General features: G+C 40.8%; 1 protein-coding gene across 3 annotated transcripts in view; it reads right to left on the reverse strand.

The window, feature by feature from the left end:
• Nucleotides 1-25,509, reverse strand: part of NRP1 (neuropilin 1) — a 125,872-nt gene that overhangs the window by 29,463 nt on the left and 70,900 nt on the right. For all 3 annotated transcript variants that reach the window (XM_033165423.1, XM_033165421.1, XM_033165420.1), the window contains exons 7-9: nt 6,779-6,937; nt 2,783-2,927; nt 724-1,058 (exon numbers count right to left, since the gene is read on the reverse strand). In XM_033165423.1, coding sequence (XP_033021314.1) covers nt 724-1,058; nt 2,783-2,927; nt 6,779-6,937 — 639 coding nt within the window. The remainder of the gene's footprint in view (nt 1-723; nt 1,059-2,782; nt 2,928-6,778; nt 6,938-25,509) is intronic.

Below are 25,509 nucleotides of genomic sequence, written 5' to 3' on the forward strand. Positions count from 1 at the left end.
TGTACAAGTGGCTGACGTTCAAGTTCATTTAAGCTTGACAAATCTAGCAGCAAGTCCTTTTCACCGGAACCAGCTATTTATTGTCCAATATCCCTATATTTTTCTTTGGTAAGAGCTGGTCTTTGACCGTAATAAAGAATGATGATGATATTTTTCTTTGGAAAACCATTTGTTTTTTGAGTGTGTATATTGTTATTATTTACTATAACATTTTCCATACAATTTTGTCTAATATGCACATTTTTTTGAAAGACTCTCCTTAATTTCAAAATCTAGAAAACTGCAATTTTTGAGAAACTGCTGTGTTTCAGTTTTTATGAAGTGTGAATTAGGTAGGTCTGCCTTTAAATGTGAACTGAATTTAATTTCATGGAATCCTAGAGCTGTAGAGTTGGAAGAAACCGCAAGAATAATCCAGTCTGACTCACTGCAATTCAGGAATCTTTTGCAGAATGTGGGGCTCGAAACCATGAACCTGAGAGTCTCATGCTATCCCAATTTACTCTGAATCCCTCCTCAGGAGCTAGTTCTGTTGAATTCAGTGGGCTTATTCTAGGAAAGTGGGATTAGGACTGGACCCTTGGGTTTGTACCACTACCTGATAATTTTTAATGGGAGAAGCTAGGGTTTGAACTGGGGACCTTCCGCATTCAAAAAGTGTGCTCAACCACTGAGCTACACATTACTGTACTCTTCCTTGCCACATGTTGATTATAACCTCACCTTGGCCTTCCTCTTGCTGGCATCCATAATCCATTTCCAGTCCGATCCATTGTTGCTGTATCCAATCTTGAACTTTCTCATGAAGACTTTGTTTTCTCTGTGTTTGCCTCCCTGGACAATTATGCCTCGCACTATCTTCTCTTCACCGAGGTCTATTTGAAGCCATTCCTTTGAGTATGTGTGAGAGGTGGGTGGTGGTAGTGCCCACCCAACACGGCTCGTTATAAGGCGCACATTTTCTGGGATCCAGTTTCGCTCAAATTCATTTGATGCAGTAATCTGAGAGTCCGTGATGAGTCCAGACACCATACCCAGCATGCCAGAGCAAGGATAATCTTAATAATAATAATAATAATAATAATAATAATAATAATAATAATAATAATAATAATGTATACATATACATACAGGATTTATAAGTGGTAAATGAACCAGTATTATTGCCCTTGTATTATGGACAAACTAGGATTTTGATGGATCAGACTCTTCACTATATTTTATTAAATTATCACTCCACTCACTACACCTGAAGGATATATGTAAATCTGTGTACTTCACAAGATACTCTATATGTACTGTTTCAGTGCAGGGTCCGTTCTGGATAGTCCTTTGAATATTCTATCCATTTTATAATATCTCAAATGCATGTAATTTAATTCTCTGGCCAATCAAAGTTTTACTTCCTTTAAAAAAATATGCAGAGAAAAATGAAGAAAAAATACCATGAAGAAATTCTTCCCTGTAGGAAACCACAAAAACCCATGAAGAGCCTTTTCTTTTCCAGAGATATATCTAATTTCTGAATGGAAAAAGTAACTTCTAATTGTGAACTTTATATTTGACCAAAGAATCATTTTCAGTATTCTTAAATGTATCCATTAATATAGCTGTTGTTCATTATAATAGGAATGATAAAGAATATCATTATGATTGTTTTAAATCAATTTTTGCCATCTCTAGCCATCTCTCTCTCTCCCCTTCTGTTTTTCCTCATAAATGATGTTTCATTTGGTATCATAAAAATCAAGTCAGAAAAATGTGCTTGTCTTGAAACACAGGATGGTGTTGAAACATGGGAATCTATATATATTTAATTAAAAAGAGATTGCTTATTATTATGTACCGATATTTATTTTTGCCCTGCCTTTTCCCCTGACAGGGACTCAAGGAAGCTTACAGGTAAAATTGGGACAGCTAAAAACATGGGGGGATGGAAACAATCCTTAAAAACCAATATATAAATATATGAGATCTATTAAAATCATACAGATAATTAAAATAAGAATAGCATGGTACCAGTAACTGGCATTTTCTCTTAGCTAAAATACATAGGCTTGGCTCATATTTGACACTAAGCCAAAGTGTGAATGAGAGTGCAGGTCCTCACTGCAAAGGTAGCAGCTACTTTTGCTCCTCTCCCTTGTCCTGCTGCTGCTGCTACTCTACTCACAGCTAACCATGGTTTGGCTTAGTGATATGCCTGAATGATCTGTCTTGCTCCAGAGATACCACAACCTATAGCCAAGGTTAGCTCTTGGCTTACCAACAAGTCCAAGGGAAGCAGGTGAGATTTTACCTGTGAGTATCTGCACACTTGTGTGTTCATGCTTAGCCATAGTTTAGAGAACACCACTGAATAATAATAATAATAATAATAATAATAATAATAATAATAATAAGCTACCTAGTAAACATTTATGACTACTTTTACTTTTTAAAAATTATATGTTGTTTGTTGGCTACTGGAGCACCTAATAAACAATGCTATTTCTTAGGGTCATTTTTCTTCAGCATGTTTGCAAATATTTGTATTGCAGTTAAGGAGGGGTCGCCTGTTCCCTTACAGCACAATATTTTGCATGTTTCATCAGAAGTAAATCCCACTGTCTTCGTTGGGGATTACTTCCAGGTTAAGTACAAAAGTGATTGCAACCTGGTTATACTTATATCCACGTCTGCAGATATTTGTAAAACAGAAATAGTTAATGCCAAATTCTGCGCGCTCTCTCTCTCTCTCTCTCTTTTTAAAAAAGATAAAAAACAAAAACTCAACCCTTACCTGTAATTTTACAGCCATACACTTCAAATCTTAGTGATATCCCGGTTTCCCAGCTTGCAGGTTTGATGCGAACAAAACGAGTCAGTATTGGCTTGGGAAATGGTCTGTAAGCAACATCAGTGGGGTTGGTGTTCCCTATGAAGACCTACGGAAGGAGAGAAGGAAATGTGATTTCTCTTAAACATGTCCAAAACTTTGTCTTCATTGCCCATAAAGTGACTGATCAACAATAAGTGCAGCATTCACAGATTCTGAAAGGGATAGAGGAGTAAAGGAGGACTTTCTCTGGCTCGCTGTTTACCTAGATGGAATTCAAAGCCATAATTGAATATGGGCTGTTTAAACCCAATGAGCTTAAGTATGCTTATTGGAGGGGAGCCACTGAGTTCAGCATCACATACTTCCTTCCAATAGTGCAGCTTTCAAGTTATACGAGTTATAAAGGAACCATTTTCTCTTACGGATTATTCCATTTTGCATAATTGTTTAAGTAGTCTGAAATATATATTTTTTTAAAAAAACTTTCATGAAATGGTCTAGATTTGTTTGCCAACACTACATGTTCATTCTACTATCCGTTGACACTCTCATCCAGCTAGACAAACAATACCACCATATAAATATATAATGCATCTGTTGCAGCCATTTGGGAAAGCCATACCATAGGAAAGAAAAATTCTCCACAGACTTAGCTCAAGGAAGGTGACTAATTTCCTCATTTCATTAAACAATGCAAAACTCCACTCTACTGATCTTAGGCAGTTCTCCTTTTATGGACAGTGGTTTCTTACACCTTCCCCCAATTTTCCTGTTTTTTTCCTTGGCTCAGAGCAGACTATAACAAAGGAAGTTGACTATCTCATCAAAAAAACTCCAGGTCATCAACCTGCAGACTTTTCTTGCTCTCCATCTTTATCATGGAACAAATCCCATTGAAACCTTTCTGTTTTTGGACAATTAAGACCATAACACACTGAATATTGCCCACGTAGCATCTTCTATGTCTCATCTGTTTCTTTCATTATAGTCTTGCTAAGAAATGCTCTTCCTTTTTTTAATGGGGAGGAAATGGCCATGGAAGAAGATCAGCAGGAATGCCTTGCAAACATTGACTATATTTACTACCAAGCATCTGTTTAACTTATTAATATTAATTGCACAGGAAAGCTAGGCCAAGGCCTGTGGTAGAGTTTGGCTCCCTTTCAGTATGAGACAACAAATAGGAAAAAAACAATTAGGCTCTTATCTGTTATGCCTGATAAGGAAGAATAGAAGAGGCACAAGACCTTTAGGAATGTTATAAGCACAAATAGCAACAGTGGGTGATATTTTGGGCTTTGACTCATGAGCCTTGCTGAATATGTCATGGTACCTACATCATATCTAGTAAAGAATAATCATTTGGCACAATGGTGCAATGCTGGAGTTCTTTTTTTAAGGTATATACATATACATATACATATATATATATACACATATATATGGTGTTACAACTTTCAGAATATTTAAAAGTTTTGAGATTTCATTGGGAACAGATTCCCTTAAACTCAAACACCTTGACCCCCCCCCCCAAGACTTTGCTTGTGAAAGTTATGGCCTTGAACTGGTGACATATAGGCGAGCTGCCAGGATGACAGGGAACCCATAGTTTAGCAGTTTTTAGCGTTTCCATCTCAAAGGTGCACCATTAATCCTGAATACTCCCATTTTTGGCATTATTTTGTTAGGACAACCAAATGCAAATTAAGTTGATGGACTTATATTTGTAATAGTTGTATGCAAATAGGAAGTTTTGGCAGGTACACCTTGTCATACATGGGTGAGAAGCCAGACCTAACGAAATATATTTTTCTGTTCTACACAGCTATTAAAATTAAATGAGCCCTATCTCATGTTGTATCTGGTAACTCTTTTCTCTCTCTTTCTAAAAAGAAATCTAAACTTAAAAAGAAAAGAAAATAGTGTTGGAGTCATGGGTACAACCCTACCTTAGGTCAAAGCCATTGGTGCAGCTAGGTAATTTTAGACCATGGATTTAATGATCTTATGAGGGTTCCCCTTTAGATGGGCATGTGTATTACTTCAGTTGTGAAACGCACAATTAACATTTATTTTCTCCCCTCTCCCCTAACACCATTCTATGTCTTACAACTGCTTCCACATTTCTGACAATATAAAACCCGCAGTAAAATTGGTTAGTAAGACTGATCGCTGAAGAATTGATACTTTTGAATTATGGTGGTGGAGGAGACTCTTGAGAGTCCCATGGACTGCAAGAAGATCAAACCTATCCATTCTGAAGGAAATCAGCCCTGAGTGCTCATTTGAAGGAAAGATCCTGAAGCTGAGGCTCCAATACTCTGGCCACCTTGTGAGAAGAGAAGACTCCCTGGAAAAGACCCTGATGTTGGGAAAGATGGAGTGCACAAGGAGAAGGGGAGGACAGAGGATGAGATGGTTGGACAGTGTTCTCGAAGCTACTAACATGAGTGTGACCAAACTGTGGGAGGCAGTGGAAGACAAGAGTGCCTGGTGTGCTCTGGTCCATGGGGTCATGAAGAGTCGGACACAACTAAATGACTAAACAACAACAATGACTTTGTTGAGACCAGCAACCATCACTTAATTCTCCCTGCTAAAACCGAGCAGCTGAGGCAGTTTCCACATTTCAGTTTCTACAATGAAGCACAGATTCCCTGTGTCCTCTTGAGGCCTTTCCCCAGCACCCACAGAGTCTCTGAGTCCCCCGACCTGCCTTTTTTGTATGTTGTGGTGAGGGTAGTTATCTCCCCCCTCTTGAAAAGCATATAGAGCTGAAGGAGGAAATAGGAAGAGTGAATCTTTTTTTCCTACTTCCTCTTCCAGCTTCCATGTGCTTCTGAAGACACTGATTAATTCTACTGCATCCCATTTTCACTCAGGTTTCTTTGAACAGCAAAGTGTGTATGCACACACGTTTGTTCTGTCTCTTGGTGGGGAGGGAACTGATTCAAGGGAAGGAGGTGGAGAAGCAGCTAGAGAGGGGGGTGCCCACAGCAGTTGCTCTCAAAAATACAAAAGTGCCCTAAAAAGGTTGGCCAGCCATTTCTTAAATGTTAAACAGCATTACTTGAAGTGATGGGTGATGAAGGCTAGACAGTGGGCCCAAGTAGTTATTGGAAAGGGCAAGTAATATTGCTGTGGCATGGGTTTTAGTGGCTAGAGTCTAACACAACTGACATTTCTGAACAACAACAAAACTGGGAAAGTCTAAAAACATTGGGTACAGCAATCCAGACAAAACACAGCAACTTCTATCAACTTCAGTGAGAAAGTTAGGCATGCATGTAGTCAATTGGGTCTTAAAGTGCTTCGCTTTGGCCAAATCATATCCAATGGGTTTTCCTGTTTTTTATGTTACAGCAACAGAACTTTTTTACTAACTGGATTAAGATGTGCCTATGTCTATCCATGTGTGATGTATCAGGGATAAAAAAGGACAAACTATTGTGAGCAAATGGGAATTCTGAAATTAGAATGCAAGAAGAAACCTTGGGTGTTTCACTATGCTGTCATTCCAGCTCTTTCGTAGTGTGAGAGTTTCTCTCTGTTTTTGATTACTTACTAAAAAGAGCAATATGGGTAACACTGTCTGACTCCAAGCATTGATTATGTTGTTTAAGCAGCAACAACAACATCATAAATACAGTGATACCTCTGGTTACGAACTTATTTCGTTCCAGAGGTCCATTCTTAAGCTGAAACCGTTCTTATCCTGAGGCGCGCATTCGTTAATGGGGTCTCCTGCTCCATGTGAGCTTCTGCCGTGCGATTTCCGTTCACATCCCGGGGCAAAGTTCGCAACCAGGAGCAGCTGCTTCTGGGTTAGCAGAGCTCGTAACCTGAAGCATTCATAACCAGAAGTGTTCGTAATCAAAGGTACCACTGTAACTGCAACTAATAAAGCACTCTAGAAATTTACAAGTGGTTCAGGGTGTTGTGAAGATGAAACCTTACCAAAGGTTTATTATTTCCATCTTTGACTGAAATCCAGTCTTCTCCATTGGAGCTGGTATCTACTCGGTATGTTTTCAAAAAGTATTCTTTCCTCGTTTCTTTTGAGATGGCTCCCTGGGTCCCAATGGCAGAAACAAAGCGGAGAAGGCCCAAGTCCACCTGCAGAAAGGAGAATAACGGAGGGACAAAGAAACAGATCAATGGAAAATCAACACAAGGCAGTTCAAATGGTAAAATCCAGTTAGGACCAGAGAAGGAAGGCAACTTAGTAATCAATTTATTTGGGGGGGGGGAGATGAGCTTTTAAAAATTATTGGTGCAATGAAGTTCAGGATAATGTTGACCCACACATTTTATTATAAAACGTATAGACATAAGTGAGTATCAGAGCAAGACAATGAATAAATATTATTTAGCATGGTTCACCCTAGAAGATTTATTTATTCATGTGGGGTTTTGTTGCTCATAAGTGTTTATGATATAAGGGCTTTATATAAAAAGGATGTATAGGTGGTATTTAACAACGGTTAAATAGGCAAAAATGTATAAAACAAGGGAAAATAAGTGTTGGAAATGTAAAGAAGTAGAAGGTACGTTTTATCATATGTGGTGGCAATGTAAGGTTATCAAATTATTTGGCGAAATGATATATAACGAATTGAAAAAAAATGTTAAAAAAACATTTGTTTAAAAACAAGAAGCTTGCTTATTAGGTATTACAGGAATGGATCTGCCTAAAGAATACAAGAATTTGTTCATGTATGCAACAAAGGCTGCTCGGACATTGCTAGCCCAACACTGGAAAGAAGCCCCCAACAAGGAAGACTGGCCAACTAAGTCAATGGAATATGCAGAAATGGCTAAATTACCTGGGAAACTTAGAAATCAAGATGACAACAAATATAAAAAATAATGGGAAATGTTTCTTGCATATTTACAAAAGCAATCTATGCAAGTTAATACATCAGCAGGATTTTTTTAAAAAAACCCACGTGTAATGTTTCAATTACATAGATAATGTTTAAATTTGGAGGCATTTAAAGTTAAAGATTTTATTGACATGCATAAATGAAGATAATATAAAGGAACCAAGGGAAGGAGTAGAGGGAAGTCGGAGGATTAAAGTAATCCCATAATGGGGATTTAATAGTGATTGTGTATACAGTTGTTATAAATGTTTTATTTTATGGGTTTTTTAATGTAATGATTTTGTTTTTGTGTATGTGGAAATTAATAAAAAAATGCCACTATGATATAAGGACTCTATTTACCATATTATATACGTGTGTGTACATACACACCCACACACTGTACACTACAGAAACCTAATAACAATAATTTACACCTGATCCAACAATTTCTTTCCATGTGTGGTATGGCAGAACACTAGGGTGCAGGTGGAAGAAGGTGCTCTCTGCATGCGGGAGAAATGGTCAAATTTGCTTATGTTCCTTTCGTGTGGAAACTAACATGGGGTCCTTCTGCATGTCAAAAACATTAAGAGCACCATATAGGCAAGACTTTTGTATGTGTAAGTGAATACAACGCTATTACTTATTTCAGCACTGTGCAGATGCAGGCAATATTCCATCTTTGCTCCGAGTGCCTGATGGCTTCACATGCATGCAAACAGAACCTTCAAGGAAGAATTAGAAAGCACCTGCCATTTTCGTTGCATAAAAAAAACACTTTGTACTCATGTAAGGGCCTCTTCGCATCCCAGCTTCTGCATGTATTGTCTTCACCATACAGAACTAATAGTTATGCACCAACCTCACTAGAACAGGGGTCAAATAAGTTGCTATGTTATGCTTTGGTTTATTTACACAGTGTTTTTTTGGCCCAAAGGCAGTCGCTTGAGAGAGAAAAAAGCCACACTACTATTGCATCACCAAGTATGGTTCTTATCTCTATATACCAAAGTACATGATAACATTTGCTTGACTTGTCACAAGAGGTATATACTTAAGTAACGGAATTTCTAAAGAACCATTTCCACACAAAATCAAGTATTTTCCTTCCCCTTAAAATGGCATTTGAGGGCTTGCTACTTATTCCCGATGAAGCTCTTTTTCAATAGGTTTCTGTCCAAATGCTGGCCAGACATTCATCGGGGTGCTTTGACTCTGCTTCTGCTAAATGCCTCTTGCACATCAGAGACTTTTTAATTGTTTTTTGAAACATGCAGGATACAGATTGTATGTCTCTAGTGTCCCACAAGCATCCTTTTTCCTGGAAGTATGTCATGCATCCAAAAGCAAGGGTGGGGTGGAATGGGTGGGTTAAATCAACATACCCTGCATTTGCTTAGGAAAAATGTGAAGGAAGTCCTGTTGAAGACAGAAGGGCTGATATTTAGATAGGCACAGCTAATATAATCCACTTAGAAGGTGGAAGTCCCGAGACACAGAAAACAGTATATTTGGAGGGCAGGGGAAACCGTGATATGCAGGTTGACTTGTATGAAGTTATGGAGTGAAAGCTCTTACTCAATAGGGTGGTGGAAGAGATATCCAACCATTCCTCCACTTGTTTGGGGTTTTTTTTTCAAGTGAAAAGCTTTCCTCCACCAATTGCTTTTTTCACCCACAGGGAAAAGACACAGACTCCCACAAACGTATGCAAATATGTATGCAAATATACCATACATCCCAAAGCAAAGGTAGGGCAGCTGGGTAGGGGAGAAATTATGAGTGGATTAAAGGTAAGAAACAGTTCATCGCCCCTCCCCTATACTGCTATTCTGCGCCCTGTTAAAACCTCAAAAAGTATTAAGGGAGAGGGAGGGAGAATCATGTCACTGAGCGTCACATGTTGTTTGGTCCAAAGAACAATCTGAGGGTTAATGGGGAGAATGTCGGCATTATGGTGCAGAGCAATCGCAACTTAAGTTGAAATGCTCTCCAAATTGTACGCTGCTGATTGTGAAGAGCGCTGCATTTTTGAGTCACGTCCAGTTATGACATTCAATTCCAAGATGAAGGACTCTCAAAAATCTACAAGGCCAAGGGAATGTAGCGCTGAGTTACTTAAATGAAATCCTTTTCTCAGAAAATTCAAACAGCTCTTCAGTTTTCAAATGATTAGGGTCCCAAGCTCATACTGTTCAAAGTTGATTTGAATTGCCTCTAAATGGGATTTTCATGTGGTTGCTTTTTCCTCCTCTCCCTTTTTTTATCTTTCTCTCCCCATTCTCTCTCTCTTTAAATAATCAGCAAGTGCTTCATTTCGAGTGAAGTCAAGCGATGGTCCATTATGAGAGTTCGACAGATTAAAACCTATGCTAAAATTTAGGCTTTGAGAAATGGGAGGGAAAATGGTTGATTGTACAGGATCCAATTGTCTGACATACTATCACAATGTAAGAATAATTAAAAATCTGCATTACTGAAGCAGATGATTTAGAACACCACCATAAAAAATGACAAAATAAAACACCTTGGAAGAGGTGGTTCTCCATTGACTGGCATTTATTTCCCCTATACGGTATATGCTTTTGTTAACAATATGGAAAGCATCTTCCTAAGCATATACTGTACTCTCACACACCACCATCCTGATGACTATAACTTATTGTAACTAAGGGCCCCTCCAGATGTCTTTCTTATTGGTGGTCAGAATGCTACTGAAGTGATCACAATATCCCATACTTAATTCTGAGGTTGGTCCTGTGAACTGCCCTGAGATCTTGTGACGAAGGATAGCATATAAATCTAATGAATAAAAAAGTAAATAAAATAAAATACTGTTTTCACTCGCAAAAAGTTTTGGGGTGGTCACACTGCTACACTTCCAATCAGTGAACGTCCCGCAACTTTTTATACCACAATTATTATTTTTTTTTGGTCCTGCTTTTGTTATCATCCTGACAGCCATGATGTGGCAGCATTAGGGAAGCACTGCAGAGCAAACTAAAGTGTAATAAATCCAACCACAAATGTGCTATTGGTGTGTCAAGAACATGCTGCAGAACATGCCCGCAACAACATAACACACCAGTTTGGAGGGGCCTAAAGCAAGCCTTCCTCAACCCTAGATGGTAGACTACAATTTCCACCACCCCTGATCATTGGCCATACTGGCTGTGGAGTTGTAGCCCAACAAGATCTATGCTGGAAAAGGCTGAATTAAACCAAAATGCATGGGATTGATACAACCACCTATTGTTCCTCTGCCTCCCCCTCCCCCGTTTCCCGCCTTCCTCTGTTGTGTCTCTATGTCTACTTTAGATTGTAATCCCCTTGGACATTCCTTGTAAAGCACTATGTACATAGATGGCACTCTGTAAATAAATGAATGATAACATTTGCTGCAGAAAGTCTCAATGAACTCAGCAGGTCTTACTCTTGAGTAAACATTTTAGACTCTGATGCAAGGTACTCAAGAAATGCATTTTCTTTCTTTCTACCGCTACAAATCTTTGATGTGGCTATAGACAAAGAAGAGTGTTATTACTGTTTGGGGATTGCTGTTGTTTGTTTGGGGTGTGTAGGTTTTGTGTGAGTACCCAACCAAACTGGTGGGTGGATATATCAAGAGTATAACCCTGGTAATCAGACACAGTTTCTTACTGAAATAATTTCTGGAACTATCACCTTTAAGGGCTATCCCATCATTCTATTAGATGCTGAGCTATTTCTTTAGGGTAGCGATTCTGCCTGGACTTCACCTGTGATCATCAGCATGTGCTCACCTTTCGTCAGAAAGGAAATGTGGCGGATCAGGTTTCTCCCTGCCGTTGTCAGGCACTGGGAGCCCATCTACAGCTGTGACAGTAATATGATTACTTGACAGCTGTTCCCTCCTTTTCTGCCCTTAGAGCCCTTCTAACTTCCCCCCCGACTCTCTTCTACAGACCATGCTACACTTTGGTTGGGAGAACTTCTGTTTCGCATTAAGATGAACAATGGAAGAATGTGGTGATGAAAGACTGTACATCTGAAGCCGAACATCAAATACCCTAGCCCCTTCCCCCCCCAAAAGCATTATTTAAGCATTTTCATCCTTGCTGTGTCTCTGTGTTATATTTTATAGTAATATTTTTATACATATTTTTTCCATACCGTTTTAGAAAATATTTAGCATTCCTCTGTGGCTATTACCTAGAACTATAATTGCCAGCAAAGTTCAAATGTCTTAACTCTTCATTTCCAAGTTTATGAGGTCTATGTTCTTGAATGTTTTCTCTCTCTTCCATAGCACTGGATTTTAAATTTAAGCAAGCACCAACCCACAGATCCTTAACATGACGTTTCAATAAACCTTGAGTACGTTACCTTTAAAACGACCTTCGCTAATAAGTACTGCTAGGACTTACAATAAATAAATGGACCAATAAGAGTGAGAACTACAAGCACAAGTTAGTACTAGAAGTACTAAAACTACCAACAGGCTGGAAATAAAACAAACATCTGCAGCACGTATTCCCTGCTCCCGGGTAAAAGATGGAAATGAAAGACAAAAGAATTGCTCCTGCTTTTTCCATCAGGCTTCCTATTGGGGCCTAGTGAAAGCAAACTGGATTGTGATGGCTCTTTATTCAAAAGAACTATTGTCCCTCCATTTTCCACAGTGATGCCTGGCATCTGGTAAAAATATATCTTTGCAGCTAAGCTTTTGTCTTAAATACTGCAAGCAGAATGACATTGGAAAGGTCTGAATAAACGACTGTAGGCCTGCATTCTCACCAGGCCAAAGAAAGTCCATCAGCCATGTAAGGGGCTCAGTAAGCTCCCTGTCTTTTCCACCCTTCTACCTGGCAGGGACTGGGAAGTTGGGGGCAAGGAATCACCGATCACCTGGCAGGCTACAATGCATGACCAGTGGGGCCTGCTCTGCTTGGTGGGTCACTAAGTTGTGCAGGTCTGGTGTTCACATTTTATTTGCAATAATTTCAGCAGGAGAACAAAGTAGCATGTTTAGCTACTGTGTAGTAAATCAAGTAGCAAACAGAACGAAAACAGCTGGTTAAAGAGCTTTGTGCAGCGCACAGGCCATGAAATGAATCTTGCTTGCTTCCTATAATCATGCAAACATAACTAAGCCCATAACTGCAAAGGACTCATTTCAGAAATGAAAATCTGTCATGCACAATAAAACATAGTCCACTGAGACTGCTGTGGCAAGGGAGAGGTTGTTGTTACCAGCCTTTTTAAACACCCTCGTCGTGGGTCTGTCTGTTCTGTTGCCTGAGAAAACAGAAGATGAAGGGGCTGGAGTTTGATTAACAGGAAGCTTTTTGTTTGTGAGCATGTCTTGTGACTTGGAAAGCTGCTGAATCTGTCATTTGACCCCCTATTTGCTGAAAAGTCAATGTTTTTAGAGAATTGTGTCATTTCCTTAGATAGCAAGCACTGGTCTGTGTCTAATCAACCACTATGTTACATTATTAGCCTGATGGCCATTACAGTTCTTCTCCTACTTGCTTCTCCGTCAACTAGCATTTTTTCTCATCAAGGCACCACCTTTTCCATGTAGCGATGAGTTCCATACAAGGGTGCTCACATGCCACCATGCACCTGTTTTGCACCCTGGAGGGCCACTATCCAAAGATATAACGACCCCCTCAAGATCCTGCGGAGGGAAGTTAATGCTGAAGAACAACAGCGTCCACCAGTGCCTTTTTTTCCTAGAAAAAAATGTGCCAGTACTCACTGGTGGCTCCCGTGCTGGCCCTGCCCTGCCCACCGTGAGCCTCGCCAGTGAGGCAACCAGGGCACATATGGACAGCAGCAGAGCACAGTGCATGGAAGGGGAAGAACCACCCACTCTCACACACCTCAGGGAGCGGGACTTGTGCTCTCCGGCCAGCTCTTGGGGGTGGCGGTGGCTGGACCCTGGCCAGGCTTTGCTCATGCTACATCTCCCCATGTGAATGAGTGCCTCCGGGGGTGGTGGTTTGCCGGTATGGTGTACTGGTGAGTACCACTGCAAAAAAAGCACCGGCTCTCACCAACAAAATGATAAAAAGACATCCCTCAAAACAGAAGGTGGCAACAAAGAGACTGTGGTTTTGTCGTGACAGGTACCTGACAACAGGTGTTATCCCTGGGAGATATGAAATGGCAGAGAACAAAGCGGAAAATGTCATTTACGCAAGGCAAAGGAAATAAAATATCCAGGGATAAAAGAGCATCTCAGGCAAAAAGTAGAAAGCAATATCTGAAAGCAAGCCAGAGCCCCCAGGGATATTGATTTCTTACATCTATATCCCGCCTTTCTTCTGTCATGGAAACCCAAGGCAGCATGCATGTGCTTCCTGGCAGTCAGTGGCAAGAGCCAGACCTGCTTATCCTCAGCAAGCTGGTAGCCACATATGTCTTCAGACCATACCCTGGGGCAGTTTCTAGGAGAAACTGCTGACCATTGCACTAAAAGAGACAACGTGAGGGAAGGCGGTAGGGGTGGGCTTCCACACTTTGCTTCCTAGCTTCCCCTTTAGAGCAGGTGGAAATGGGGGGGGGGTATTTTTTAAAAACGTAAGCTAAGAGTCTGGGGCCCTTGCTGGCTCTGGGCCCAGTATACCAGCACCATTTGCACCAGCCTACTGGCGGTCCTGATTGTCAATGTGCGTACATATTTATGTGGCTGGAATGCAGCCTGCCATACAAATGTCATCCATTGCTCTGCTTACTTTTGCCTCTAGCCCCACCCACTTGTGCCTGTGACCCCTGCAAAGTTGACTTCCCACAAGGGAAAGCTGAAAGAGGAAGAAAAAAAGAGTCCCTACCCTGCATTACAGGAAGATTAAGATCAAGTCAGAAAAGATGCATGCGAGCTGTGTAATGTATGAAATGTGGCATGCGTTGGTTTTCTTGCTGTTAGCCGTGTGCCAATCTGCCAGCTGCTGTGTATATCATTTTTCCTTGCTGCATGGAAATTGCTTGCTTATCAGAGCTTCCACAACATGATTTTGTCATGGGGAGGGGGGCGAAACCTCTGTAGAAGGGGAAGTGTGTAGGAAGAAGCTCTTAACAGTGTTTCTTCTGTAGAGCTGTTCCTTCTCAGCCTTGGGACCCTCTTCTGAAAAAATGGAAATCATTAGTGGCCTACCTCATAGAGCTGTTGGGAAGCCCAAAGAAGTAAAAAATATGAAGCAACCTCCGTAAAACCAACAAAAAAAGGAATAAGATGTGCTATATTCAAATGAAATGTTTCATTTTATCTTTCTTTAAAATTTAAAATTGTTGGCACTGCTGAGGGAAGGCAGAAAGGGCCTCTGACACTTGTCACGGCTATGCTTGCAAGCTTTGTCACCCACCACCCAAAAAAATAAGGTGGTGGTGGGGAGAAAGATCTATCTTTTTGACAGAGAAAAGATAATGCGTGTGTGGGCTGCGTCACATCTGGATTCATGGCACATTCTCCTACTCTTATGTTAATTTTCCCCCGCATAAATCAGAAGCAACTAATTGAAAGAGAAATATTTAATTCTGACATGTTCTTTGAACTGGCATTCCATCTGGTTCTGTTTTTGAATAGTAAAAAAAAAAAATCTGCTGTAGCTGTAAAAATTGGCAAGCGGTACTCTGGTAAGGAGAGACAAAAGCGACTCAGTACAGCAGGTTCATACACTAGCGTTTCAAGCTTGAGACATTTCCAGAATTCAGCATACCAAACGGCTCCGGCATGGAAACTATGAAAATTAAACGTGAAAGCAGCGTGCAGGGTAAGGTGCAGGGAGGAATGCTATTCCCATCCAGAGAGAGGACAGTGACACTAATATACATTAGTTCTGTGTGGTATTCTTGAGTGTTAGGCAGCCTTTGAAAAAGTGCAGAATACAATACGTCCCATTGAAACCAGCTAAGTGTGCTTTACAGCGTGTTTTTACTGGCCATGCAAAGAAAGGAGAAATGTGCTTTCAGACGCACGCCAGTAAGTTATGCTCCATCTGCACAACTTTTCGAAATAGATTTCAAGGTATATTATTTTCAGAGGAGTCAGGGAACATATCCCTTTTCCCAATTCACCTCTTGCTTGGCAACACCAAAAAATCTGGACGAGAAGGCACAATGCATTCCTACGAGAGACAGAAAAAAGACTGTGCGCTTCAAACCAAAGCAATCAACTTCTTATGTAATTGGAAACTTTTCTGTGGCAGGGACAGAGGCTGATTAACTCCTGGCACCTTCGAAAAAGATTGCTTTCTGTCTACAAGGAGCACGGCTTATTGTAAAATATTACTTCTCTGAAGCCAAAAGCTTTGCTTTAGCATCACATTAGCCTGCAAAAGTACACCTAAGACATTTCACAATCACTGGGTCAACAAAAGAAATAGATGTGAATGGGCTCTCCCATCCCCCTCATCCCTTAGAAACCCTTGCTAAGCTATAAATTATTCAGAAACTTAATACTTTTAATTAACATTTTGGAATACTTTTTGTGATTTAGATTTAATTTTAAACCGTAGCATAATCCTGCAGTTTGGAACACAGACAAGTATTTAGTGGAACAGCATTCAAACCAGCGAAGTTTCTTATTGAATTGCACTTTCAAAACAAGACACACTTATAAAGCTTCGAAAATTCTCAGAAGCAAGCTACAAGTGTCCTGCGGTCTCTGCGTGGATTCCTTCCACTGGAAACGCCTCTTGCATCTCTTCCAGCGGTCACTCTCATTCCAGGCAAGTCTAGCTTGTAGGTACAAAAAATGAGTATTGAAAGCAGGCAGGAATTACTGCCTTCTCAAATGCTGTCACAATAATTTCAGCTCCATATTATTCACCTTCTAACCTTGGATGTAGCTACAACAGAGCCAAGCAACAGCCACCCTTCAGTCTTGGATTATATAAACCCTTTTCAGAGGACAAAATTCATGCAAGGGAATACACATGGGAGAGGGAATAGGATCATCGTGGCAAGGCCCGTCCCTTACATATGTTTGTCTGAAGACCTACTCTAATATATTCTAAAATATTCTAATATTTTTGGCACCACCAAAAAAAAAAAAAAGGTAAAGCATTTTAGTGACTTCTCTCTGATTGGCCAGATATTGCCTGTGATCCTGCAGAACGGATACAATCTCAGTGACAGCTTCTCATAGTTCTGCAGCTTAACTCCAGCTCATACTTTACAATGTACAATGCAACGGAGTGTATCCTAGGAACACAGGGTTGTGGCCAACTAACTTTTACTCACAGCATACCCATTGGAATTAATGGATCATGTCCAGTCATTGCAATGGGTCTCTTCTGAGTATTACCAATGCTGAGTATAATCCACTGGAAATTGCCTTATTCCAAATTAGACCCTTGGACCATCTAGCTTTGTATGGTCTACACTGACCACCACAGGCTCTTCCGCATGCAAGGCTGATGCTCTACCACTGAACAAAGTGACCCTTCCACATCTGGAGAGTAAAAGAATAAATGTCATCTGGTGGATTCAGCACAGGAGGCCACACAGGAGAGAAACAACAGGCTGCATAGATACCAGCTGCTTCTCAGTTGTTAAGTTTAAACATCCAGTCTGAAACATAGCCTGGCCATAGACAAAAAAGAGGGGCTTCAGTTTGTTTAATCTATGCGGACTCTTAAAAAATAAAAAGGAAGAAGCTGTTGCTGAATGAAACATTTGTTCATTGACAGATGCAAAGGCTAGAGCAAGGCCTTTTAGGACTGCATTTTAAAACAAGGCAATACACAATAGTTTCAGGTTCACACAAGCTCTCCTGTGACGGCAGGAAGCGATGGTGACAACAAAAACAAAATCAGGGTTGCGTGAGCCCAGGCGATGGAATGCACCGATTCTGGAAAGACAGATAGTTAACTCAGCGAAGCAAAGATCCTTTGACCTGCAATCCCCCCACCACTATGAGAGAGTGTTGTAAAGAGGGCAAAGTTCAGTGGAAGCGTAAAGGAAGGCTGGAAAACATATGGATGCAGGAGAAAGAGACTTAAAGGGACAATGAGTTGAGTAAGACCGTCATGGCCTCTTAATTGCTCCAACTTCTATCAGAGCACTAGTCCAGGCAAAGATACGTAACTGAGCCTAAAAGTGATGGCAAGATGCTGTGTAATTAAATCTGCAGAGTAGCAGATGCTGTGCTATCAGCTCTTTCTTGGATCCCTGCAGTGTCTTCACACCCTCTTCTGCTCCTACAAATGACCCACTATCACTTTTCTGTTCCTCCTCAAGTTTGAACAGCTTCTCAGACTGAGAATGTTTCTTCCCCCTTTTATCTTTTGGGCCCCAGCAGTGCTTGAAAAACTAATTGCTCACCACTTGAACTTGTCAGGGCTGCCAACACCCGGATCTTCTGACACGTAGAAACTAGGGCTGCAGTCTCTACCTTTAAGAGCTGCAGAACAGTTATCATTTCATCTCCAAGTTGGAAAAAGTTACACCTGTTGGATTTCTACTATTTCTACTATTGTTCAACACACAAGAGCCCTGCTGGACCATCTTGCCTGTGAGTCCTGGAAGACCTGGTCCCTGCCTAGCAGGACTTTTCCCACCTGGCCTGGGAGGGCAGGGCCCTGATGGACTCCAACTACAAAAGCTGCTGAACAGAATCTTGGGTTGAGCATTGTTCAGGGATTTTTGTCAGGGAGCAACTGTTGATGTTAGTCTTTTGCATGTTTATTTTGGATGTTATGATTTATGTGGAAACTCTTCAATTTGGTTGTGTGCTTTTTGATATTTTGTTTATTGTTTAGGGCTACTTTTGTTACATTTGTAGTTATGCAATTTTTTTATATGTTGCAAGCCGCCTTGAGCAGGCTTCTTCAAACTCGGCCCTCCAGATGTTTTTGGCCTACACCTCCCATGATCCCTAGCTAGCAGGACCAGTGGTCAGGGGTGATGGGAATTGTAGTCTCAAAACATCTGGAGGGCTGAGTTTTAGGAAGCCTGGCCTTGAGCATGGTTTTAATTTTGAAAAGGAGGCATACAAATAAAACGATTGACCAAAAAAAACCCAAAATGAATGAGGCTTTATGATAACAACTTTTGTGGTGACCCAGAAGTATGTCCAAATCTGCTTGTTTAATGAAAATAATTTCTAAAAACACCAAAGATTCAGTGATACTCGCTTCTGAGTAAATGTATTTTGGAGGACTGGGTTGCATGTTCTATACCAGGGCTAGGGAACCATTGGGCGAAGGGCAAATGTGGCCCTCTGTATTTGCCCCCCCACCAGTGTTTGGACCCTGGAAGGTTGTCCATGAATGAATGTGTACTCCCTACCCTCGTTCTGCACATCAGTGCTGCACATTGGAGAGAGAACATGGTTTGCATGCAGGAGGTATCAGGTTAGATCCCTAGCATCTTCAGTTAAAAAGAACTGGATAACAAGGAAAAGAGCCCTGACGGATAACCCAAAGAGTAGCACTGCCAGTCAGAGCTGACAATACTGAACTGGATGGGCAATAAATTCTGAGCTGCAATAAGGCCCCTTCCTGGAAATAAATACCCCAATCTGTTGTTTTGCTCTTGAACAAGCAAAGATGGAAAGCCAGCTTCGTGATGTTATCCTCTCAATTGAACAGCCAGTGCTGCTTGTTATAATTTTCTGGAGTGGCATTATGAAATGTGAAATGACATGAGCTGAATAGATAACTTGTGTTCGTGAAAAGGGGAGCGAGGGGAGGAGGAAATGAATTGACAGTAACCTGGCTTTCATGTCAGTGCACTCCCTAACGATGAGTAAGCCTGACAATGACGACTGTGAACTTCTGCTCTCAGGCAGCCTTTCAAAGCCAAGGAAGACTCGAAAGCAGAGCTGTTTCTAGGATTCATCTTATCGCAAGCAGTTGTTGTACGATACATTCGGGTACTGTGCGTGCTCAAAAGAAGTGGGGGAGGGAAAGCAAGGGGGGGAAAAGCCAGACACTGTAGGTTTCCTATGCACCCCCAGACTCTCATGCAAAGCATTTAGACCCCCCCCCAGTAAAGCCAATCTAAGCAACTTTCTCAAATACACACACACACACACACACACACACGAAAACATGTGTATATGCCTGGCATGAAGACAGAATATTGTACGGATGTTAATGTGGGATGCCATAAGATAAACTGCAATTATTTTTCGGCCTGCTGCTGGAATACTTCCCTTTTGCTTCCGTGTTATAACAGTTCCTCTCCATGCGGCAGTCACAAAGTTATAAATATTAAAGGAATATGGATTGCTTAACCATCTGAATGGGAAAAGGAAGGAGACTCCATTTGGAGGGATCTTTTGTTCAGAGGAAGTATTCTATACTAATAAATGCTTTAAATGCAATCAATATTTTTTTTTCTTGAACAAGGGGGAGAAATGCACAGCATTTTTGATGTTTTAATCAATGCAGACTGTTGGAGGAATTAATATTATCTAACCTATTTGTCTTGGTATATCTTTCAAGTCTTGAAAGTGGGGAGAGGGGGCAAAAGAAAGGGAAATTAGGTTCCTCCCAAGCACTGTGAAGTTTCTGTCTCCAAATCAGCTATTTGACCTTTGGCGGAAGTATAGCTAAGAAGGCTACTGTCTTTAAAAGTTTTAATATTCGCAGTTCATAAAGCAGCAGCCCACCTTCTGACTGATGGCAGGTGTGAGTCACCAGAACACAGATGCCTCCTCTAACGCCCCTAAGAGTAGCTGGGGGCTTAAGGATACATGATGTGTGTGACCTCGGTTGTTTGTTTTTAAAGCTCAAATTATGTATTCATTAACTTTATGCCTTGCCCATACTCTCAAAGGAACCCAATACCATTAAAAAGCAGTTGCATGGAACTATATACCTGTTCAGGGAAGTGGCACTGGGGTGAGGATCATAGAATTGTAGAGTTGGAAGAGACCACAAGAATCATTGAGTCCAACCCCCTGCAATGTAAGAGATCTTTAGGCCCAATGTGGGGCTCGAACCCACGACCCTGAGATCAAGAGTCTCATGTTCTACTGACTGAGCTACATATCTGTTCAGGGAAGTGGTACTGCGGTGAGGATGTTCAACTCCTTCTCACCATTCTGCTTCCCTGGCCTAACACCTGAAGGCAGCCCTGTTTAGGGAAGCTTTTAATGTTTAATAGACTATTGCATTTTAATATTCTGTTGGAAGCCGCCCAGAGTGGCTGGGGAAACCCAGCCAGATGGGCGGGATATAAATAAATTATTATTATTATTATTATTATTATTATTATTATTAACACACCTTCCGCAATTTGCTATCTGCCTCTTTGGGGTGGGGGGCAGGGAACATACAGACACCTTACAAACAACTGTGTGCTTCCCCCAAATTTCATGGATCTCCCAACCTGCATTTAGTTTGTCCAAGAGAGTCCTTTTCTTGAATCAGGCACTCATGCACTCGGTGTAGATAGTAAAGGCACGTGAAATAGAGCTTCTCAGAGTTGGGGAATGGTCTTTCTCTGCAGACTGGCCAGTGCTAAACCTTGGACACCCTTTAGAAGTACTGTAAGACCTATTTATTTGGATTGGATTAGCTTTTGACATCTGAGGATAAGTCAGTCCGGACCTACATGGATGTTGAAATTAACAACACTTAAAAAATAATAATATCCCCGTGCTGATGTTTCTCCCAGCTGTGGCTCTGAACAGATGTCACAATTTTTTTCATGTGAAATTTGACAAAATATAACATGAAAATGAAAATGATCCGTATCTTGATATCCAGCATGTTTGCTATCTCTGTGTAAGATGCCTTGGGGGGAAAATATATATATCTGAAGGGTGTGATATTAGCAAACAAAACTCTCTACCTTTTATTGAGCAATTCCCAGGGTACGAATCTGAAAAATGTGGTGATTTGTGTACACTGTACGCAGAAGAGAGATTGCAGTGGACATTTCTATTTGGAGCAACAAAAAAACCAATGCTGATTTCATACACCCATAAGAATCTGACAACAGAACAAAGTCTTCTGTGCTCTTGAGTGGGTTCCATTCAGCACTGCCTGCATCTAACTCAGACTACACACACAAATTATATATTTAAAGCACCCCCCTCCAATGAATCCTGGGAACTGTAGTTTGCCCCTCACAGAGCTACAGTTCAAAGCACCCTTAATAAACAACAGTTCCCATGATACTTTTTTTGGTGGGGCGGATGTGCTTTAAATGTATGGTGTGTATGCAGCCTAAGTCATAGAGTAAGCCCACTGAAATCAATGTACTTATGTTAGTCAAGTCTATCAATTTCAATGGGTCTATTCTGTGTATGGCTTAGCTGGACATACCACCCAAGGTCTCACAATTTGTTAAATGCCCCTGCTTACATAAACTCACTGTAAATGTCCTGGCAATATTTTTTTTCAGACTCTCTTCATTCTTTTTTGCAGTAACTACTGTGGGTTAGAGAAGGCTCCTGGTTGGATTCACTAAAGAAGGCAACACAGGACAACCCAAAATTCAAAAGATGTAAGGTGCTAATTATGTTTACAAACACAGGTTTCACTCAAGGGCTTTTAACCATACTACAAAAGTTATTTAAGCGCAATAACTTCATGTGTGCTGCTTAAATGTAACTGTTTGTAACTGTGGATGTTGAATGTACTCTGTAAAAATGCAATTACTGCTGCCAGGGCAGAAATCTGCCATCCGTTTAAAAGGAATGTACTGAAAGTGCAATCATAAAACCCTTGCATGTTATGGATTTGATTAAGGTTTTACTCCCTTAGGATTCCCAATTGCACAATAACAGGAGTTCCTCAGATTTTAAATATCACAGACAGGAACAGATTTCACTAAAAACAGATGTGGAACCCTTGGGTTGGCGTTCTTACTAGTTTTGAGAGCTAAAACTTTGCTGGTAATTGATAGCTATTAACATGTTTGTTGTTTAGGTTACCGAAATGGAAATACTACACTACCCCCGCACCTCCCCCCCAATGAAAGGATATGTTAATGAGGGGAGCTCGGAAATATACTTAAACTTCTGTTCCTTTTTCTGGATTAAATTAAAGCATTGTTGTGAAGCGGGGGTGGTGGTGGTGGTGGAATATCAATAATGCTATTTCACTATGAAAAAAGAATCGAAACAGAAGCAGAAGATTAAAAAAAATCAAACAGGTTTTGGTCAAGGGAGTAGAATAGAACAGCATTTGTTGCATTAAGGAAGTAAATAATGCTGCTTTTGCATTTTGCCCCTAAAGGAAAAGCCTCTTGGAGTCCTCCCTCCAAATGGGCCAACATGGTTACTTATGGCTTTTGGATGTAACAGAAACAAGATTTATTTTTGGTAAGCCCTTCACACATGCTATTCTGCATATCTTTAGTTCCCCTTCTTGGCACTGTTGAGATGGGAAACATATGCTGGATTCAGTCTGCTATACTGCCAGTACACCACCCACACATAGGAAGATCCCAAGAGATCAGGGCCTTGTTTTTCATTCCCCCATGGCATGCCAATATGGGCGCTCAGGTCAATGTACACTTACTGCCAAGTAAACACACTCTCCATGTGCCACACCCTGCCCTTTCCCTCAGTGCCCTGCTTTAAGGATCAATGCAACCTGCTGGCAATAAGCATATGTGGTTGGGTTTTTTGTTTCTTTTTTGGTAAGGAGACTAGAACACAACCAGCTGCCTCTATTTTTCTGCTCTTTCCACTTTCCACTTCCCTAGTTGCTTCCAGAACTCTACGTTTCATTTCTGCACCCACAAGAAGAGATTCTGCTGCCACCGTTACCACCAGTCTGGGCTGCCTTTGACTGTACCTGAAACCATCCAACCAACTACCGGTATGCTATCACTGGAGGAATGCTGCTGCCTGGACAACAATGGACATGGTTATCAGATATGAATGGGATTCCTAGATACGCATCTCTAGTGCCCATTTCTGACATCTAAGGCAGTTAGTACATGCACAGGTGAATAATATCCTTAGCACATGCCAGTGTGAGATAATTCTGTACTGGCAGAAGATAAATCACTGTTGTTGTTGTTGTTGTTGCAGCTGAGGACTCCCAAGGCAGTTAAAGAAATACAAGCACACCTTAAGTACAGCATCTAATATTTACAGAACTTTGATGCTCTTGTGTATATTTGCTTCACTCACAATTGCACTCTAATCTAGCTACTATATTCTGCATTACCCAAGATACAGCATTACTGATTTTGGCAGAACAAAGAAGAGACCTCAGGAACTTACTGCAGATTTTTGTAAGCCCCACTCAGTATTACACTCCCTTAATCTGCTGCCTGAGGTACTGGACTTGCTCAGCCTCGTAATGAGGCTACCCTTGAAATACATTTCCATTCATTTTGTAATGAACTTTTTGCATATTTGCTACCTCCAGTCTTCTCTTCCTTGAGATTAACTTTCAAAATTATTTTCACTTTCTTGCTGCCATCAGTTTAGTTTTTTTTGCTGCCATGTGAACCTCTTGACTTCATCTAAACGCTTGCTTAGAGCAAGCTACAGGGGGAAATTACAACTTGCAAGTTAGATTTCTGTCTCTCTTTACTAAATTGTGGAGCGGGGAATATGGAAGTGGATTTTCTTTTAAAAAGAAGTGGGAATAAAAATATGGATTGCAATTTTTGTGTTTGCTACACTTCTGTGAAGATAAGTGACAGCAATTAACGCCAACGCCGTTTGATTTATAGTCAAGGTTTGCTTAATTTCCCTGCTACTTATTCCTTGGGAGTTAGAATCAACTGATTTCTGTTTGCTACAGTGAAGTGTGATTAAGTTTATCATTTACAATTAACTGGTTTTCAGCAGCTCAGGATGTGCTGAGGCCTCATAGGCTGGACACCTGAGAGTCCCGTTGTGTACCAAAGGATCAGGAATGAAAGATTTCCCCTGACTTTCCTCCCCTGGCTGATTACCACTCAACATGTTTTTAAGCTTTCTTGCAGACAGCAAACCTCAGAGGAAACACTGATGCGAACGCTCTTATTGATGGTTAATGATGCATTATTCTTATATGTCAGCTCGATATTTCCTATGGAAAACAATAAAAGCCTGAAGAATGCCCCAGTTATTTAAACTACTGGAAGCTTTCAATACTGCATTATTAATCTAACAAATGTGAACATTTCTCTCCTGGCTCCTGCTGTCATCAACTGCATTTAGACCACAATTAAAGAGGAAAGTGGAGATTCTAATTAAATAGTAGAGGGGGGGGGATGTTCTGATATTTATGATAACCAAGTCTTCGAATTCTTAACAGACTCCCTTTTGTAAAACAAAAAACAACAATTGAACAACCCAGCAGCATTCATTGGGTTGAATTCTCTAACAAATAATTTTAATGTGGCCATAAATGATAGCGAAGTGGTAGGTCTGGTTACACAACAGTGCCAGAAAATTACTCAGGTAGAGGAGAAGTGTTTACCGATCACTTGAACAAAATGGATCAAGCATAAAACGAGTTATTTCAAAGGTGCAGGAGTGGGGTAAGGTGGTGAAGAGGAAGGCGAGGCACTAACTCTTGCAAATATCTCCTCTACCCAACTCTGCAGAAATAAGAACACCAATTCCCATTCTGTGTGTGTGGGGGGGGAACAAAAATATATGCATTAATATTTCTGCATTCATTTTTTAACAACAGCTGTATGGCACCACATCAGAAACTGACTCTCAAAACCAGGATGGGTCATAAGTATATTCATATAAAGCTTCTGACTTTGTATAGTCATACCTCGAGTTGCGTACTCTCCATGTTGCGTACGTTCGACTTACGGACCTCCGCAACCCGGACGTCCTCTCTGGAGCCCGCGCAATGCGCGGGTGCGCACAGATGTGCAGAAGCATTTTGCGCACTTCGCGTATGTGCAGAAGCG

This window comes from Lacerta agilis, chromosome 12, assembly GCF_009819535.1.
Source record: "Lacerta agilis isolate rLacAgi1 chromosome 12, rLacAgi1.pri, whole genome shotgun sequence".
Classification (NCBI taxonomy): domain Eukaryota; kingdom Metazoa; phylum Chordata; class Lepidosauria; order Squamata; family Lacertidae; genus Lacerta; species Lacerta agilis.